Here is a 21,115-nt window from a genome sequence, read left to right on the forward strand (position 1 = left end):
CAGAGAGAGCGAGAGAGAGAAAGGAAAATTAAGATTTTGAATAGGACAGAGAGTAAAAGAAGACAAATAGATATGGGAAGAAAGAGACATATAGAAACGACTCAGACTCCAACAGTTTTCCTCTAATTAAATATTAAACAATATGTGCTCAACAGGTAGCAAATAGCAAATAATTTGATATGGATAGCTAGTATGTTAGATAAATAGTCAGCTTAGTGCACTTGCTGTGCAGCGGCGACAATCAATAGTCGGCAATCGCAGCTATCCGTTTGCCAGTGCGCAGTTCAAACAAAGGCAGAGCTATACTTTTATGGGTCAATTTGCGGACGCCCATTACGAATGTACAGTTGTAGTGGTAAATAATGGCACATACAACTCTATGCATCTCTCTCTCTCTCTCTCTGTGTGTGTGTGTGTGTGTGAGAGTGCGCGTACTAACCCATATGTGAAAAAGCCGCAAAATTGAAGGAAATTAACCATGGCAAAAGGCATGTGAGGCTAGCGCGCATTGTGGCAGCAACTAATCAGGCCCGCTAAGTGCGTCGCCGACGCGTCGTTGATAGCCGAACATCGGGCAGTGGTTAGAGTGTGGATAGCAAACTGGACAGTGGACAGTGGACAGTGGTGGGACAGTGGAACAGAGATTGCGGTCGCTGCGAATCAGTCTCATAATTGCAACGCGGTGGCAACGCCAGCTCAGCGCGTTAAGAACAGGCGCAACAGTGCTGACAGATTGTGACGGCTAACGGCTAAAATTCATGTCATACATTTTCTTTTTTCCTTTTTTTTAATTTTTTGTTGGTGTTATTTTATTGTTCCTTTTAGTTTAATACAAATAATTTACAGATAATTTTTTTGACTTGTCGATTTTTTTGTATTGCTTATTTTAAATAAGTAATTGGAATTTAAGAAAAGGAATTTGACATTATTTTATTAATGAGAAATTAATTATTATTATTATTTTATTGACAATTCCTTATTGTGACATTGAAATTTTTGCACAAATACAAAATTTTATTGAGGTTATATAAAAGTGTATTTGAATTTAGTGAAACCTCCCAAAAGCGAACATCTCCATTAGCCGGTTATTCCGCTAGGCGGATACTTTATTGTATGGCGCTTGGCATAGTTTACAGCGTAATATAGTCTGTATTAAACGGACAACAGTTGCTAAACACCGGGTGTCCGGCTAAGAGAGTTTTAAGTATAGTTTATAAATTCAATGCAAGTTTTATTTGCATATATTTTTGCAATTGATTTTTCGTATGTATTTATTATGAATTTGCTGCGCTTATGCAACTGCTGCTCAGAATCATTTGGGCTTAGCCGTAAAACGGCTAAATTGCCACTACTGCGCCGTCAGCAGCGGTGATTGGCGCAGTCGCAATCGAATCAGAGTCGTCGTCGTCGTCGCTGCCGCCACCGTCGAGTCGTGTTTGTTGCCGACGCCGTCGTCGTCGTCGTCGTCGTCGTCGTCGTCGTCGTCCGTCAGTTTGCTTTGAACACTCGTACGTGAAAGTTGGCGCTGCGTCTGCGACGGCGCCTTGAAGCAAAAAGCTTTGGCAAAACAATTTTTTTTGAATGCGCAGGCGTGCAACGGTTTTTTCTGTGTCTCTTTGGTACTTTTGGCCACGATTTTTGTTTTTGTTATCATTTTTTTCGTCCGTTGTGTGTGCTGAAGCTAGATGTGTAGTGAAAAGCATATTTTTGCGAATATTTAAGTCGGTATGTTGTTGATTGTTTTTTTTTTGTAATATTTATTTTTTGTTTGGTGCTTGTACGATCGTTTTTTTTACAAACTCAAATATGCAAGAAGATTAATAACGGCAACCGCAAGGCAACAACAACAACAAAAAAAACAACAACAACAAGAAAAGTCAACAACAATTACGAGTGCGAGTGTGAGTGCGAGTGTGAGTGCGAGTACGAGTTCGAGTACTCGTTGCAGGCAATACGATCAGAGGAAGAGGTGAGCAAATATGCATTGCATTTGTTTTTTGTTTTGGTGTTTGTTTTGTTTATGCTTGCTTTTCGAATTGCATTTGAGCGATAAACATTAAAAAACAAAAATCGACTAAAAAACAGGCGAAAAAACAAACCTGGCTGACTGGCTGCCTATCCCAGCTGACATACATACTTTATGCACAGGCGATGGATACGAGGCTCAGTTACAGCTACAGCTACAGCGACAGCTACAGATACAGATGCGAATGCACAGGTTCAGATACAGATACAGATACAGATACCACCAAGACACAGATACAAACAAGCTAGACATAACCTCATTATTAAAGTTGTCGCTGTTGTTGTCCTCATTTTATCCGGCTGCCCAACCATGAAGTTGGAGCCGTCTTCGATTATTGAGCCGTTTGACTCTTTTTTCTTTTTTTTTTTTTTTGCCTCCTTCTCTCATCGAACCTGTTGTCAAAGTAGCAAAAAAAAGAAAAATTATAAAAAAAAAGCAAAAAATTATATATCTTATACAAAAAGACACCTTGCTGCTGCCGCTGGCAACCTCTAGAAATATATTTTGTATGTGTATGTGAGACAATCTGAAAGCTCATTTCGATACACTTCTAGCAGTTGAGGGTAGTTCAACATTAGCATGGCATATTAGTGCGGTTATAACGCTTGATTGGATGGCCGAGGTGCCAAGTGAATCGACGGCCTAATCAAGGCTTAGACGAAGCATTGCAGCTTATGCATATGTGATTGATTTTTAGCATATTTAGAATACTTAATAAATCTTTTTTTATTGCAAATATTTTGAAATTTATCATCTATTAACTGTGCTGAATCTTAGTTGCTCATAAATAATAGAATTATGTTAAATTGAAGCAGTTTTATTCCATTTTTGGTTAAGCGCATTAATGCGTCAAACTTTGAGATTAAAGTTCTTTCTTTACATTCTTCTGAGCGCTGTTCGCATGCTCTATGCTAAAGAGAGTAAAGCTGCGAACTGCAGGCTTAATTTGAAGCTTCGTACTTACTTTGTTGTTGGACTTGCTCAGTTGCTCATAAATAACAACATGACATTAAATTGAAACTGTTTTATTGCATTTTTGATTAAGCGCATTAATGCGTCAGACTTTGAGCTTAAAGCTCTTTCTTTATGCTCTTCTGAGGGCAGTTCGCAACTTTGCTCTCTTTAGCATAGAGCATACGAACTTCGCTTATTGCAGGCTTGAGTTCAAGCTTCTTACTTACTTTGTTGTTGTACTTGGCATTGCCATGAACTTGCTGGCTGAGCTGTTGTTTTGGTGTTTGGAGCTAAGAGAGGTTTATAGCAATTTTCGTTTTGGATTCGCCAGCCCCATCAATTGCCAATTCACCGCTGTTCGCTATGTTGTGCAAAATGATTACAGAGAGGAATCATTATCGCCGCGCTTGAAATCTACTTTTTAGCTCCGCGCTTCAATTTGCCACACGTTTCGCAGCCGCGTCCCACACTCTCCCAATCAATCTGCGCAACATCGTCGACGTCGACGTTGTCGTTGTCGTTGTCCAAAAGGAATTGAAAGTGCGCGCGCGCGCAACCGCAATTAAGGCCAAGTGCGCAAAAAACAAGCCAACTCAGGGAGAGTGAGCGACAAAAACAGAAAAAAAAGAGTTAACATTTAAGACAAAAAACAGCAGCAGCAAAGTGTATAAAAGTCATCCGAAAAGAGACAAAAACAAAACAAAAGCCAAAACCAAGTCGAAGGCTGAAGTGGAGCGCGCACTCGCCAAAAAAAATTCACTTTTTTTTTGTTTTTGCTTATGTTGGGGGCGCAGAACGCGACTCCAACTTCGACTACGACTCCAACTCAGGTACACATATCTCTCTAGCCACACACACTCACATATACAAATGTATATATATGTATGTTATGTTTCACTGTATTTGTGTTTATGGCCCGCGAGTTGGTGAAAATCAACATACAGGTTATACAGATTTATGATCACTTTCTGATACTGTTCACTCACTGCTGCGTCCGGCAATCCGGCTGTCTGTCTGTCCGTCTGCCCGTCTGTCTGTCTGCTTGTCTATCTGCTCACCTGAATGTGTCCGACAGATGAATGATGACGCTAGCTGGGCGGCAAGTTACAAGCTAACGGGGTCAGCATGGCAAATTTTTTGAATTTCATTGCGATAATGCTATGGAAGGTGACAAACTTATCAGCCAGCTTGCAAGCTTCTACTGAAGTATGTCGCTATACTATACACTCTTAAAAGCTATCCATATATACATATATCCATTCATCTATCTATGAATCTTTCTAGAAATATTAATCTATCTTTCTATGTAACTTTCTATCTATATCAATCTACCTATCAAATGTATAGTATACATAAATAGATGCTTATTAAGATAGATTGATGTACATATGTATATAGAAAGTTACATGGATAGATTGATATTTCGAGGAAGATACATACTATTGTACTATTTATCTATGTGGCTTTTTAGAAATAGCAATCTATCTTAGTATGCATATATATATATTTGTATATAAATCATTCTATGAATCTTTTGTCTCTATATATGCATTTGAATCTGACCAATCTCTCTATCAATTAATATATTTGTATATACTATATATAGTATTTATCTTTCCAGCTATCATATATCTGAAGTATGTCACTATTCTCTCTTTATTGTTAGCAATAATATACATCTATTTATCTATGTATCTTTCTATAAATATTAAGATATACATCTATGTAACTTTCTATCAAATGTATAGTACATATAAATAGATCTATATTAAGAAAGATTGATATATATATCTTAATATTTACATATACTATATGCCTCTATTCAAGTATATGAATCAATCTATGAATCTTTGAATCTCTCTATAAATTTGTGAATCTTTATATTGATCTACTATCTATATATTCATATAGATCAATCTCTCTATATGTCAATATATGTATATCTATCTGGCTTTCCATTTATTTGTCTATGTATTCATGTTTTCAGCTATCTGTTAATCTATCTATGAAAATATCTATCTATCTATTCATCTATCTTTATATTTCTTTCAACCTCTCTCTCTCTCTCGTTGGCTGTCGCTTAAACTCTCTCCTTCACTCGCTTTGGCAACATGATTTGTGATTATTGAAATAAAACTTGCGACACCTTCAAACCTACAAATCTTTGGCAGCCAAGCCCATAAGTTTCCGGCAAATTTACTCGCTGTCTCAGCATGTGAAAGGTGCAGCAGCTATCTACTATGTTCAACGCCTTCTGCAGCCTGTTGATACTAAGTAACATAGTTTGCAGATATCTTGTGTGTGTCGGCAAATTTTCTGATGTGATGTGATGTGATGTGATGTGATGTGATGTGATGCTAGAGAGCGACAGCTCCCACTTGCACTCGCGATGGTAATTGCAAATTACAGTCAGAGAGTGAGAGAACACGGATTGGTCATGGCTCGATGATTGGGCGAGGGAACTTCCTTGGGTGCAACGCTTGCCAGCAAATTGCAACAACATCGTTTTGTGGATGTTGCAACGGGCACCGTCAGAAAATATGAAAAAAAAAATATGAGAAAAATATCTCACGGCAAATACACACACACACACACACACACCCATGGAGCTGCCGTGTTGAGCTGAGCTTCGTTTTTATTTGCTGATGTTGGCATAAACTTGGCTCTTAGCTTCACTTATGTATTATGCAAACAGTCAACAAATGAAGCCTTCGGATTTGCTGGGAAAGTGAATGAGAGTGAGGGAGTTAGGGGAATTACGGGATTTGCGGGAATTTGCGGGAATTTGGACAGCCCAACAACATCTATGGACATTTTGCCGCACATATTTCCGATTGTTTATTTATTCTTTTGCGCTGCGCCAGATAAACAAATCTAAGCGTGACTAATGGCCGCTGACCAAGCCCCAGCCACAGTTCCAGCAAAAGAGGCAAAACGTGGGAAAGCTAATGCCGCTCTCAGCCCGCCCACGTTTCGATCTTTTGGCTAGGATTTTGTTCGCTACAGTTGGGCAACAACTTTGTATTTTTTATTTTTTATTTTTTGGGGGGCAACTATTCGGGGCAGCTGCGACTGTTGCCACTGTTGCTGACGCTGCTGTTGCTGTTGGCAATGGGCAGTGAAAGCGCTGTGTTGCATGTGCCACGGCTGTCTGCTCCGCATTCGTAATTGTTGCTCTTGTGGCGATTCAAGCGTTGCTCATTTAATTGAGCCCCCCTCCCTCCGCAGACCAGACCGGAGCATGCCCGGATATTGAGCTGCCTCTCAGCTGCTTTGGCCGTTGTTAATTGGCCATGCAATTGACCGAAACTTGATTTGCATACATATGTACTATATACATACTATGTATACTATATAGAGTGTATCGCAAACTCTCTGTCGAAGCTGTCATTGCCATCATCATTAGCAGCAGCAGCAGCAGCAGCAGCCAAGAGAGTCACAATTGTATCGCTGTTTGTGCGGGTTTCCAGTCAACAACATACATAAATATCAACTCATTTGCTTTAAATAGTCTTTGGTTGTTGTCATGGGCAAGAATTTGTGGATCATTACGCCAACGCATTTGCGACAATTTAAGGTCAATAGTTTTTCACAACAGCGACGTAAAAACACTGAAAAGCAAGAGGCAACAACAAAATACTCGTTGAAACCATTGAGGCGTCAAAATGGCCTAAGCCTACGTGCGTTTGCGTTTGCGTTTGAACCGAGAAGACAATCTACTATTTTTACCTATAATGTGCTATATATAGGCATTCTATTGTGCTGCTCTTTTAGTACCCTGTAAGCAGGAAATATGTAGGCCGGCATACCCTACAACAAATTACACAAGGATATAAAGCCAACGAAACTTGAAATGATTTTCATTTTCATATTAATAATTTTAATTTGTGACCGAGGCAATTTCGATTTGCATTCATTTTATATTGCATTCCTCTGTAATATTTAAAAGAATTTCTTTTTTATATTCACAATTTAATATTACTAATAAAGATAAGTGAATAACGAATTCCTTGTTGCAATTGAGATGAGCTTTTCAATTGAGATGAATTTCAATTTCATATTCACAACTTTCCTTGGGTAAATAGCGAACTCAGTTTTGCAATTGAGATGAGCTTTTAAATTGAGATGGTTGTGGAATGTAATCGATATTTATCGATAATTATTGCTCTATTTTTACAGAAAATTTTTCAGTAATCAAATGAATTTTAATTTCAACTTCATATTCATACTTTACATTTGCCAAGTAAGTCCACTAATTCAGAAAATTAAGTCAACGGCGAAATCAATAAACTTTTCAATTAAGATGGGAGCTGAGTGTAATCGATATTAATCGATACCAATTGCAAGCACTTTATAGAGCATTCCTCAGTCGTTAATAATTTTCTGTGGCGCATTCTCATTTGTTTTTCTCTCGGTTTTGCTTTTTTTTGTGTGTGATTTTTACTAAAGTCGAGTTGTGGTGATTGTTGCCCGCATCAATTCGGGCCACTTGAATGTAGCAGGCTTTGCCCATATGGGAAAAACAAAAAGCATAACAAAACAAATACTACAATGGGCAACAGTTATGCATAGATAGTTAGATACTCGAACTGATTGGTCTGGTCAGTGGGTGTATTTGTATTCACATTCGGATTCGCATTCGCATTCGCATTCGTCTACGTATTCGTTTTCTTGTTCGAATTGCTTAGAAAGCACGCAACGAAACAAAGACGGCAATCGACATTTAAATTACCAAAAATTGTGGCAAAAATATCACAACAACAACAACAACAAAATTCCAGTTAACTCAGTTTTTTTTTTTGTTTTATTTGGCAGACATTAAGATTCGTGCACGAATAATTAATGCCAGTTACCATTCACTCAATTTATTGCAAGAGCATTAAGTAAATTATGCTGTCAGAACGGTTTTGATGATGCAAATGTTAATCGATAAATTGACGCCACTTCCTGCATCTTAGAGATGGTAGCGCACAATCGATAAATCGATCAAGTGCGAACAAAAAGGTCAAGCATTAAACAACATTGACATTTCCCAGCGTGAGCGAATTTAGTTTTTAATGCTTATATAAAGTACATACATAAAACGCTGGCGAAGCATTTGGCCCACTCCCATTTACAAATCGAGAAATCGATGCAGTGATCCGCTTACACACACACACAGACACATTTGCCCCCGCTACCGGTTCAACACACAGACAGATGTCAGACATCAGACGTCGGCGCCCAAGGTCAACGTTGATGATGTTGGGCCACTGGAACTGGAACTGGAATTCGAGCTCGAATTCAAAGTCGAACTCGAACTCGAACTCGAACTGATCCACTGCGCCAGTGGCCAAACACACCCATGGAATGTGTGAGGTTTTCCATTTTTTATTTATGCCACTAAATGTCAATCACGGCTGGGCGGCTTTAAGTTCCGTGTCAGTGTTGCAAGGCTGAAAGCTGAAAGCTCATAAGTGTGTTGTTGATGGGGCATGATAAATAATAATTAGATGCCCCGCATATGCTGCATAATGGTCATGGCAAAACGTAATCGCTATCGCTATAGTTATCGCAATCGTCATCGCCATCGTAATCGCAATTGTGATGTCACATGAAAATATTCTGCGCTTTTGACCTTTTGCAATCGTCAGTGATCGTTAAGATGTGGCAAAGCGAAAGCAAATTTCGATTACAAAATCTGAATCTGAATTGAAAATGAAAACGAAACCAAAACCAAAATACCGAAACCGAAACTGAAACTGAAACCTGAAATCGAAATGCATTTTGATTGCGTTTAAATGAAAAACTCGCCAGCGATAAATAAATAAATATAAAAGAAAAGTTGAGCTGCAGTTTTATTGTTGCTGTTGTTTTCGTCACGGTTATCTAAGGTTTTTTTTTTGTTGCCGTTAGTTTGTTCGTTCATTATTTATTTATTTTGTTTTTAATACCTATTTAAACTCCATTTTTATGCGATTTTTGTGTGTGTTGTGTTGAATGAATGCGGCTGCGCAATGCCACCAACTTTGACTGCAATTATTGAAGCAATAGCCAAAGCGGCAACAACTTGAGTTGCAACAACAGTGACCACAACACACGTCGTTACTGTCTAAATGAATTCAATTAAAAATTCACAATCAACAATAAATAACTAACTCAAACGCTTTGCGGCATTTGCTTTGCCTTTGCTCGGACTTTAGATTCAAATGCAAAAAACAACAACAACAACAACAAGAAACATGAAATAAAATAAAAAATAAATTAGCAACAGGCTGCGTTGCACAGTGGGCTGATGTTGATGCAATTTGCAATTTGTAACAGAGCTATTGCAAAAAAATGCTTTTGCAATTATTTATTATAATATTTACCAACTAAATTTCACTCGCTATTTACATTTCATTTAATTAATTCCTTATATATAATATCAAAAGCTTTGCTTTTGCATAGTTATGTACGTTTTCTTTAATTCTATGCAAATTTAATACTATAGACAAGTTTTAGTTTGTCATTCTATGCCTGTCATTAAATTTGCTCTATTTACATTTTGCTAATTCAAATGTGGTATTTAATATTATATTTTATTATCCAGCTGAAAGTTGAAGTAGCTGTTATTTTTCGTCTTTATTATAACTTTAGTGTACAGAAGACTAGACAAAGACATTACTATTTTATTTTTGTAAATGTAATAAAAAGTTTGGAGATGAAAAAATAATGTGTAGTGGAATTCATAAACTTATATATAAATCGTATATGGTGGGATTTGCGTGCCACACCCTACACATTGAAAAAGAAAGTAGAACATTGTCTATAGGTTTTGTTTTGTTTTGTTTTGTAAGAAGGAAATTAAATATTGTATTTTAAAAACAAGAAAGAAAGCTGACTGAGCTTGACTGAAAGATACCCGCTAACTATTTTGAATAAAAGGAAAACAGTGTGGTATGGAATATACCATTTTAATATACCAAAAAATACTAAAATGCATCAAAAGCTTTAAATGTTATATTGATATAGTTCTACATTCAAAATATACTATGGAGCACCAAATACACGAAATTTATATATACCGAAAAATACTAAAATATACCAAATACTACAGTTGGTATATTGTCATAGAACTAAATGAAAAATATACAATATATAGATTATAAAATATACCAGATTGTCAGACAAAGCTACTAAGACCCGTCCTATTTTGCGTTTTTTCCCATACAAATAAATTTATTCTATTAAATAACTTTTATATTTTTATCTGATCACAATCAAATGTGACTTTATAGTATATATCAAATTAATTTCAAGAAAGATTTACAAAATACTTGTGAAATTTTATGAACTTTTCAATATGTATCTACAATGATTGGTTATACTCATATGTTATTAGTTTTGCATTTGGCTGACAAATTGCACTTGTTGCACTGTGCAAGTGAGCACGAAACGCAAATCAAATGGAAGGTAGTTAGTACTCAGCGTGCATAAAAGTGCGACTGGCTGCGGCGAGCGTGGGAAAAATGCGATGGGGACCCGGTTCGCTTTTGGCCACCGACGATGACTGTGACTGTGACTTCGATTGCGACTGCGGCTGTGATTGTGATTGTGTGTGTGTGTGTGTGTTGCCTGTTTTAGTTCTTATGGTCAATACATTTATTACTCATACGTCGTGTGGCTGGTCAGCGAAGAAATATACGTAAAGAAGGCAAAACATGAGAGGACGCGGCCACTTTAACAAATTTGTTGTGCTCAATGCTGATGTAGTTGTTCTCGTTGTTGTTGTTGTTGTTGTTGTTGTCGTTGTTGCTGTTGTTGTCGGCTGTCAGTTGTTTTAGGGTCAAAACACTTTTCAAAATCGAATGCAAATTTTGAGTTCTGATTGAATGAACGTCGATGCGGATCTGTGCCGCATGTTGTTCTTCTTGTTGGCTCTTATTGTTTATGAATTTTATTATGGTTGAAAGACTTATAGACTTTCATTGATGGAAACTTTCAAAAGCAAAATCAAGCCATTGGCTTTGGCCATCAAGAACGAGCCGCCGGGCAAAAATTGCGAACAGGTTTTCGACGCTTAGTTTGGTTATTTTTTTTTTCTACGGTTTGCTTTTTCTCATTTTTTTTTCTGGCAGCTAACAGCTACGCAGATACATTTCGCAGATACTTCAATGCGTTAGAGCGTGAGTGTGAGTGTGCGTGTGCGTGTGTATCTACAATATCGGTATCTCGTATATGTTGTGTATCTGCATCTGTATCTGTGTTTCACAAGCCCATCAGCAGAAGTACATAAATTACATTGGCAGTTTAACGACGTCGACGACGGCGACGTCGTCATCGCTTCACATTGATTGTTGTTTGAAATTGTCGCCTGATCGGTCGGCATTGTTTGAGCCAGGCCTACTACAACTACTCCAATACTCCCCCTCCTCCCATCTTGACCCCTCTATCGTTGCGTTCGTTCTGCGTCAGCGAAACGTGTCCACAATGGAGTCCGGATTTATGCGTTTTAGCGAGCATATAATAGAAAATCTTGCGAAATACAGTCATACAGTCATACTTGTAGATACACAGTTCACTTTGTTGTTTGTTATATATATATATTTTGTCGTTTCTTGCAATTGCATTGCAATTACACATACAAAGTGGGAAACCGCTGTCAATTTGCAATGAATGCCCCGCCATTGTTAAGCTTGAGTGCCTTGAATTATCTAATGAGCATACATACTATAGTAAATCCAGCTGCCTCCCCATCATTTAAATGGCCAAAACATAATTTGTATACAATTTAATTGCAATTTCTTGCTTCCTTTATGTGTTAAGTGTTATTTATTGATTATCGTCTTGGAAGTGTGTTAACGGCATCGCAGCGAAACAACTGCACAATTGATTGCCCCTTTAATTAATAATAATAACAATTCTCTCGCTCGCGCTAAGCTCAACAGTGATTTTCCAAATGATCCAAAACCGGAAGCCATACAGAGACTCGGCATGGCATTTAACTGCAGCTAATTATGAGCATAATTAACTAATCAATAACGAGGCGAGCTCTTAAGGTTGTTTCACTTTTTAAATAAAGTTAATACTCCGAGTGCATAGAAGGAGATAGCAACAGAGACAAATAGAGAAATAGCGTAACAAAGAAGCTGCATTTATTTAAAGATTTTTTCACTACTGCGAATTCTGCAGAGATGATTTAATTTTGAATTTCTATTTTGATTGGCATACAGCTGAAATTCTAGAACTTTAATTTATATTTTTACTATTCGGAATTAATCAAACTTTGATTTATTATGCTGTTGCTTGAAATGTTCCAAAAAGAAATATGTAAGATTATTTTACAAACATGAAATTTTCTATATTATATATATAGTATTTATTTATGGAGAATTTTATTAATTTAATAGTATTTGCAGAATATTTATTACATTATTTTTTGCACCCATGTAGGTAAACTTTTTTCGTTAATCAACTATAAATTTATTGTGTTTTAAATTTTTTAAAAGATATGGTATTATTCTTTATTTATTATGTAGTATTATTTTTGTATATTTTCAAACATTTTAACATAATGAAATAATACAAAACTTTAATTTATGGTATCTTATGCTTAACCTAATATTATATGTATATATGTTTTCCATTTTCAAAATATAAAGATACTTTAGACATTTTTTTTTGCTTTGTCCAAATTGAGTAAAATATAAAGCATGTATTTGAAGTATTTCTTCGATTTTTCTGCAGATCTAAGCAAGCCAACGCTTTTTAAATTGATATGTTTTTGTGAGTAAACAATTGTATGTAATCAATGCCGCAAAGTATTGATATCAACAAAGAAGTAACAAATGGTGAAGTAAACATGAGAAAGATAAACAACCTTTTGCTGATAGGGGGAAAACTACAAATATTTGGAACAGACGCGACAAAACGAAAACTCTATCAATAATAACTGAAGAATCGCTCAACTATTTTCAAATAAATGAAATTACAATTCGTCGAAAAGAAGTTGTGGTAATTATTGCTTATTAGTTGTGCCTTATTTTCCATATGCTTAATTGACTTGAGCGTTAGGTATTAAAGAAATGGCCAATCAAGTTTGACTGGCAATAAATCGAAAAGAATCTGCAGAGCATAACAAAGAAAACGACACATAAAGTTTGCTACGTTATGGATAGAAATATTTTATTGAGGAATTCCAAATAATGCCTTGATTGGGCAAGCGTTAAATTCTGGTATTTCCTAGATTACGTATACGTAGGAGTTATCTGTGTCTGTGTGTGTGTGTTCTCGATTAGTCATGCAAAGTATGTCAGCTTGGGGCGTGGCTGAAGCCAACAAGTAACCTAAGGTGAAATTATAAATGTCATAGCAATGGCAATGGCAGTGGCAAAAAGGCCGCCCGGTCTTGCCACCTGTTGCCAAATGGTGTGCCATCAAAAAACCAGTTGAGAGAACTTCACAAGTTTCTGCTCGCAATAATAAAAAAACGACAACGACAACGTTGAACACCGTTGCACGATGGACAGTGTCGTTAGTTGAACAGCTCGAGAGCTGGACAGATAAAGTTGGGTTGTCAATGCCTGAGAAATAGTTGCGCTATAGTTAGTTGCAAGAATATGGGTCGACGAGTCTCTCGATCGCGCGAGAAAGTGCGCTGCCAACTTCGACTTCGACTTCTACTTCGAATCTTCTCTGTGTGTGTGTGTGTGTGAGCCACTTTACAGCAAAGATGAATATTTAATAAAAAGCGGTATTCGCCGTTAGCAGCATCAGCAACTTCAATGACTCTTGCGATTTGCGATTGGCGATCCAATAGCAACTAGAAGACCACCTATAGCAAAGCTCTTTCCTCAATTCCTCTTTCGATTACTTTTACACCTAGACTCCAAAGAGAGTAAGAGATAGAGATATCATTCTTTTTCAACAGCATTTTTTTACACGCAGATCAAATTTGTTACTCGATTTCGCGTACATACAATAATAACAACATTTTTTATCATTCCTGAAAATTTGGTTGCGAACACACAAAAATTGTAAAAGTTATTTGAGAAATACTTTTGTATGGCAAAAAGTGTTTTTAGTTGTTTTGACTGATAATCTGGTATATTTTTAATGTAGCCTTAGGTACATTTTAGTATTTTTGCGGGAGATTCTAAAAATAATACTGGATATCTCAGAATTGAGCGCACTCGAGTTTGCTTATTTGTTTGTTTTTGGAATTTACATTTGTTTCTGACTTGACAAATTATATGCAGATGAAAACCAAATTTAAACAAATTAGATTCAATTATTCAATCATACTATTTGGGGAATGCTTAAAGTCGAAAGTTGAAGCTTACGTTATATAATGTTTCGTCAAAGTCTGCATATTTGCATAAAAGCAATTAGTCAAGCGTTTGTCGACTGTGGGATACCCGGTAGTGATCTTTTGATTAAATACTGAGTAATGCTGATGGGGGAATAAAGAAAATTGATATTGATTCATGTTGTCCGATTGTTGGAGAACTTTTTTTGAGAAATTAATGACGGTAATTTAATTTTAGTTTAATTTTACTTTAAATATAATATTTACTTGTCGATTCTTGAACTCCCCAATAAAACAATATTCATGAATTTGGTACCTTTGCTTGTTGTATAAATGTTTGTTGCTTATTAATTATTATGATTTGTTCTGACTAATACCAATTTTACTTTGTCCATTGAAAAACATAATTGATAGTCTCCAACCAAAAAAATTATCGAATTACCACAAAAATTGTCAAAAATACCAAATACCCGCTGTAGCTTCGTCATTTTAAAAACGATTTTGTGCTTTTCCAGACCGACCGATTTTGAAACATTCCATCATAATATCGTTGAATGATTTTTAAACAGCTGAGAAAAAAAGTAATTTTTTCTATACCAAAAATTAGATACAACTCTGATGTCGAACAATTTATTTTTAAAGAATCTGTAAACTGATCAAAGGAACAAATCGCTCAACAAACTTTTGAGCTAGGCAGGATTTTATGTTTTCGATGCTTTTCTTTTCGTTCTGGAAGTCGAAATTTATTAAGTGTTGGTTTCTTAGATGATCTGATATTTTTTGGATGCCAAACGATAGATTTCGTTGACTCGAATCAAGTGCAACGTGTGTTGTTAAGGATATGATTGAACTAAGAACATTTACTAAAATAAATGTACGTCAATTACATTTTTGTTGCATACTTTAAGGCGAGTCAAATTTAAATCGTCTTTTGGTTGTAATTCCAGCCGTATCTAAAATGATTGCGTAAAAGAAGTATTTTGTTATTGATTTAAGTGTTATTAAATCGAATATAAATATTGTTATTTGCTGCTTTCTCGATTCCGTTTTAAGTATTATTAATGTTTGAGTTTTCCTTAAAACTTGTTAGTATTGTACTTTATTGCTGTACTAGTTCAACTACTTACTATACTTAAATCAAAATCGGAAAGTTAAATCTAATATCGATAATCATATTTTCTCGATTAATTCTCGATTAATAATTTAAAATGCATTTTTGTTTGAATTTTGTTGTTTGTTGTCAGTTTGCCGCACGTTGAGTTATGTCTGGTGCTACACACATGGCGCTGCCGGCGCACGCAGTGGTGCCCTTGACTGCACCAGCGACCACAGCAATCGCAATCGCCACAGCAACACCCACAGCAGCTACAACACTTGGCTTGCCACAATCATTGGGGGGAAAGCGTGGTCATAAGCGTTCCGTATCGTTGGAGAACAATGCGCCGCTGGCACTGCGCAGCACACCAAGTCTGGGGCCATCGGCATTGGGATCGCCGCTGCTGCAGCTGTCGACGGCACATGGCGGTGGCTTGTTGCACACGGGCACGCTGAAGTCGCGACAGGAGCAGCGCAGGTTGAGTCAAAAGTTTGGCAGTCACAGCAATCTGGATGATGATGCTGCCATGTCAGCGCCACAGATGCGCAGCAAGTTCCAAAACATACGGCAAATGTTCGAGCTAAGTCGCAGCTGTGTTGCCAGCAACAACAGCAGCAGCAGCAGCAGTAACAGCAACAGCAACATCGCCAATGGCGCCGCAGAGCTGAGCGAGTGCAAATCGTTGGCCGAGGAGGCAGCGTTGCAATCGCTGCCGGCAATGCTGAATCAACAGTCGCAAACTGTGCGCCGGACCACGCCCATTGCGGCTGCCAGTCGATTGGCCATAAGTGAGCAACAGTTGCAGCTGCAACAGCAACAGCAACAACAGCAGCAGCAGCAGACAGGCGAGGCCATGGAACAGGTGAGGCAAATAAACATTAGGTACTACAATTGGGTGCAGTTAGATTTTAATTATTTATTACTTAACTTAACGATAAGCAAAAGCATTCAATTTGCATAAAAAACAAAATGTTCATAAAATTAATTGTTGCAGTTTTTAATTGCCTGTTGAAATAGTGTAAAATATATAGCGTTTGAGTTATTAGCAACTGAAGAGAAGGAAAAAACTAAACATTTATGAACAACAACTTTACACATAAAATAGCACAAAATACAATATGAAATAAGAAATGAAGAAATTTTTCGGAATTTGTAATATCATTTTATACATTTATTGTTAAAAAGTGAGGACAATATATAAAACAACAATATACAAGTTACTTAAAAACTTATTGAGTGAAACAGAAACAAACAAGAAAATCATCTTAGTAAAAGATTTGGTCTCTTATAGAGGAAGTTGATCTCGATCTTCTTCAATATTCATTGAGTTAAATAGACAACTAATAATCGAACAAATGAAAATCAATCAACACATTAAACAAGTTATCTCAATAATCTTTTATATTAGACTTTTTCCAGTGCCTTTCTTTAATTACATTCAGTTTTTTAACTAGAAAAAAATTGGACTGCATATTTATACTTATGTACTTTTACTATTCAACCCAAGATCGTAAAGTTCTAAATCAAGATTTGCAATCTTTATGCATTTTAATCCAGAACTAAGCGTTCGTGAAGCAATATTTTAATCTTAAAATGCAAATTTATCATAAACACTTTGATATGAGATTTTTTCAACCTAAAAATTCTATTTCAATTCTTTTTTTAAGATCGAGATCAAGATTTGCAATCTACTTTTCAATCTACATTTTCATCTCTCAGTATAATTTTGTAAAAATCAAGTGTTTTAAAATATGTATTACAAATTAAAAAAATGGAAAAAACTTTTGCATATTTGATGATTAAACTGCGCACTAAGAAGCTATCATATCATTTAGTTATTGTTCTAAAATATCTAGATAATAAATATATAACCATTTTAATTTAAAATTTAACTACTTACTTCGATAGCACAATAGTGGCAACTATCTGCGTCCCATTGCCTTCAAGCCCATTCCCTTTGAGCCGGACTATCGCATTGCTTTACAGCAGCAGCAACAGCATCAGCAGCAACAACATCATCATCATCATAATCATAATCATCAGCTGCAGCAACAGCAGCAGCAGCAACAATTGCAACTGCAGCAGTCTGGAGCGGGAGTGGGAGTGGGAGTGGGAGGAACGATTGCGGGACAACAGAGTGTGACAGGCGAGCGTTATGGCTACGGCTCGACACCTTCGTTGGCGCCACTTGCCACAGCAGCGAGCACCACACACAAATTTGGCAGTAAGTTCGGTTTTGAGTTGAGCATCGAACACTTTTCGTTATTAACTTTCATCACTTCTTGGCAGGCACAACGGATCTGCGTCATCTGGCAACGCGTCGTCGCGGCCATCGCATTGTTCAGCGCACAAGCAATGAGGATGGCCTTGGGCTGGGGTTGGCCCTCGGCTTGGGACTGGGTCTGGATTGTTTGTCATCCTCGCACGATAGACCAGACGGTGCCAGCAGGTGAGTTCATTAATTAATTAAAAACAAAACAGTGCGGTATTAGTCTTTTAAATTAAAAATTAATACAAGTATATCAAGAAATATTAAATTATATTTGGTATATGGACATACCACTTAAATATATCCAAAATCACTAAAATGTGACGAAAGTTATATAAAAGCTATATTTATATTTGGTATATTAATATAATACTATATACTACAAAATACTGAAATACACAGAAGGCTGTATTTGGTATTTGGGTATACAATTGGTCGATATACCATAAAATACTAAAATTTACCGAAGGCCATATTTCGTATATGGATTTATCTTTAATTTATATACCGAAGAATTCTTAAAATATACCGAAGGCTTTATTTGGTATATGACTATACTGAAAAAATACTGAAATATGCCGAATGCTATATTTGGTATATGGACATACCACTAAATTATACCAAAAATACTAAAATATGACCAAAGTTTTATTTGCTATCCAGATAGCTTTATTTGATATATGAATATACCATTTATTAATATACTAAAAAAATACTGAAATATACCGAAAGAGGTATATGTTTTTACCAGTAAATTATACCAAAAATGCTAAAATATATTTATTTGCTATCTGGATACATCATTAATTAATATTTCAATAATAACTAGAATATAACGATAGCTTTATTTGGTATGTGAATATACCATTTATTAATATACTGAAAAACGACTGAAACATACCGAAGACTATAGTTGGAATATGGTTATATCATTCCATTAAAAACATACCATTTTCCTAATAGAAGTTTTCCCCGTTTCTTTACCTTTAGCAAGGGCAGCGTGGCGGCAGCTGGCAGCGATTTGACGCCTTCACCCTCGGACTCGGGCATTTCGGAGCTGGAGGCGGCGCTCAAGGATCGTGACTCGGAACTGTCGTATCTGCGACAGGCCATGGAACAGAATGAGAAAGTAATTTTCAAAGTCCAAAAGGTTAAACAGCGCTCCGGACTTTCTACCCGCCATACTGATAGCCTTTTCTTTCGATTACTTTTATCTCTTTACTTCGCAGGATAAGGAAGTGTATTGGGAGCATGAGACACAGCGCCTGAAGCTCTTCTATGAGAGCCAACAGCGCGAGTATCAGCTCAAGTTTAAGAAGATGGAACAACTGCTCGCCCTGCAGCAGTTCCAGCTGAAGCAGCACAAGTTGCGCCAATCCGAGCAGCTGCAGAAGCTTCAGCAGCAACTCGACCTCACCAGGTGCAGCAACAAGAGCCTTAAGAACTCCGAGCAGCAGCTACAGTGCTCGACCCTCGAACTGAATCAGCAGCTGAACGATGCACACCAGACGATGGCGTCACTGCGCCTCCAGCTGGAGGACAGCGAGTGGAAGGTGTGCGAGCGGAATGGCGAGATAGCTTTACTCAAGACGCAGCTCAAGGAGGCGCATGTGAGTGTACAGCTGTTGTATAATTTTGTATGCTTAGAAGTTATCGATAGTAAACGATATTTTCCACGAACTATCGATAGTAATTTAATACATTTTTTTAAATTACTATACTGGTTTCTACATCTATTGATTTATTACTTTTTCCATTTAATAATCGTAAATAAGCGATAGTAAACAAACTATCGATAGTAATTGAAACCATTTTTTTAAATTAAACGTTTATGCATAGAAGTAATTGTTATTAAACAGTTTTTTCCACAATAGTATTAAGTATGGACACATTATTTTCCTTTTAGAGTAAATTTTATGTTTGTTTTGAGATTTCAACACAAAATGTTATTTTTTAACTAAAAAATTGACAAAGAAAATACTAATGTATTGCAAATTTTTGTAGCTTGAAATCAACATGAAGGACCATGCAATTGTCAGTTTGAGGCACAGCAACAACATCACCAGCGGGAGCAACAAAACCAACAGCAACCACATCAACAACAACAATAACAACAACAATTGTAATAACAATAACAACTGTAAAACAACCACATGCCAAAGTCAACCAAAGCAGCAGGCGGAGGAACAGCAGCAAAAACAACAAGAGCAACAGCAGCGAAAACAACAGCAGCAACAACAGAGAGAAAGAGAGCAACAGCTAGAGGAGGAGACAGAGCAACAGTTGCAGCAGCTGAACAAGATCATTGCGCTCAAGGATCAAGTGATTGGTGCACTGACCAACGAGCTAGCCAAGCTGCGCAAGGAGCTCTCCGATCTGGCCATTGCTCACGAGTATGGCGAAGAGCCTTGCGGTCGCTACACGCGTCTCAAGCAGCAGTTGGACAATCTGAATGAGATTTGCCAGAAGACGCGCAAATACACCAAGCAAGTGACACAACAGCAACAGCAACAACAACAACAACCGGTTGTTGTTGTGCCAACGCAACAGAATCAACTGGATGCGATTATGGAGCGACTGCAGCTGCAACAGTCGCAAGGGCAGCCATCGCAACAGACACTCGACACACTGATCGAGGAGTCGACAACGTATGCCGAAGACATTGCCAAGCTGCGCGAGAAACTCGACGATTTTCGCATCAATCTGGAGCTGGAGAAGCGTCAGTGGTGTGCCGAAAAGGATAAAGTGCTCAGTTATCAGAAACAGCTGCAGGCCCACTACATTCACATGTATCAGAAGCTGCGTTGCCTCGACAATGCCAACAGCAATGCGGCATCGCCAGTCGCCGCCATGGAGGTCAGCAATCTCAGCTGAGCTGCAGCGCAACATTTACTATATAAACATTTATTTTGATGAGGTTTCTACTTTTACTACGTCACAAAATTCCATTATTCAATTTCTTTTGGTGATTTGGCAGATCAGCAAAATTAAATTAAACAACAAATGATCTGCGTTAGCTGACCCGAACTTTTTCCAATCAGTGTGTGTGTGGCAAAACTTCTCTTCGAAATCCTTCACACTCTGCCGATAGTTATCAATAAAAGTCTGGCGATCATGCTTTTGTAGAATTTATATATCTTCAACTTTCAAATCAATATATGATTCTTCTTAATCTGCACATTTTTTGCAGTTCGAAATTCTAGTTAACTAACTTTTTATTTATTTTTCAATACTAATTCGAAATTTAATTATCCTTAAGATCCAGTCTTTGAAATACAACATGTACTTTTTTCTAATCATTGGCTATAATGACATTTTTTAATATTTTGTGAATCATTTCGAAAACAATTATGAAATCTAATTCCGAATCTCCTTCTCGAAAAAAAACGTAGTAAATGCCTCTTGAATTGAGTTTAAAAGAAAATTCAGCAATAAATCATTATTATTATTATTTTTATATATTTTTAAAAAATATACACACTATATATTATTTTTGTTTTT

The 21,115-nt window shown here is 36.9% G+C and overlaps 1 protein-coding gene across 3 annotated transcripts; it reads left to right on the forward strand.

The window, feature by feature from the left end:
- Window positions 1–1,513: 1,513 nt before the first annotated feature.
- LOC133847213 (putative uncharacterized protein DDB_G0271606) lies at window positions 1,514–20,843 on the forward strand. 3 transcript variants are annotated; one of them, XM_062282095.1, is made up of 7 exons: window positions 1,514–1,969; window positions 15,494–16,207; window positions 17,254–17,569; window positions 17,635–17,794; window positions 18,605–18,764; window positions 18,844–19,224; window positions 19,619–20,843. In XM_062282095.1, exons 2-7 carry the CDS (start codon window positions 15,512–15,514, stop codon window positions 20,486–20,488), a joined length of 2,583 nt encoding a protein of 860 aa, XP_062138079.1. In that variant the 5' UTR covers window positions 1,514–1,969; window positions 15,494–15,511; the 3' UTR covers window positions 20,489–20,843. The 3 variants fall into 3 exon arrangements, with proteins under 3 accessions (XP_062138079.1, XP_062138081.1, XP_062138080.1); XM_062282097.1 differs by having other exon boundaries at window positions 1,515–1,969; window positions 18,605–18,743; XM_062282096.1 differs by lacking the exon at window positions 1,514–1,969 and adding an exon at window positions 12,831–12,955.
- The last annotated feature ends 272 nt before the right edge of the window (window positions 20,844–21,115 follow it).

The sequence above is a fragment of the Drosophila sulfurigaster genome, chromosome X, assembly GCF_023558435.1.
Source record: "Drosophila sulfurigaster albostrigata strain 15112-1811.04 chromosome X, ASM2355843v2, whole genome shotgun sequence".
In the NCBI taxonomy this organism is placed as follows: domain Eukaryota; kingdom Metazoa; phylum Arthropoda; class Insecta; order Diptera; family Drosophilidae; genus Drosophila; species Drosophila sulfurigaster.

Coding starts and splice junctions, on each gene's coding strand:
- LOC133847213 (XM_062282095.1), top strand. CDS start 15,512: ATGTCTGGTGCTACACACATGGCGCTGCCGGCGCACGCAGTGGTGCCC. Junction 16,208..17,253: donor CAGGCGAGGCCATGGAACAG/GTGAGGCAAATA, acceptor TTACTTCGATAG/CACAATAGTGGCAACTATCT. Junction 17,795..18,604: donor AGACCAGACGGTGCCAGCAG/GTGAGTTCATTA, acceptor CTTTACCTTTAG/CAAGGGCAGCGTGGCGGCAG.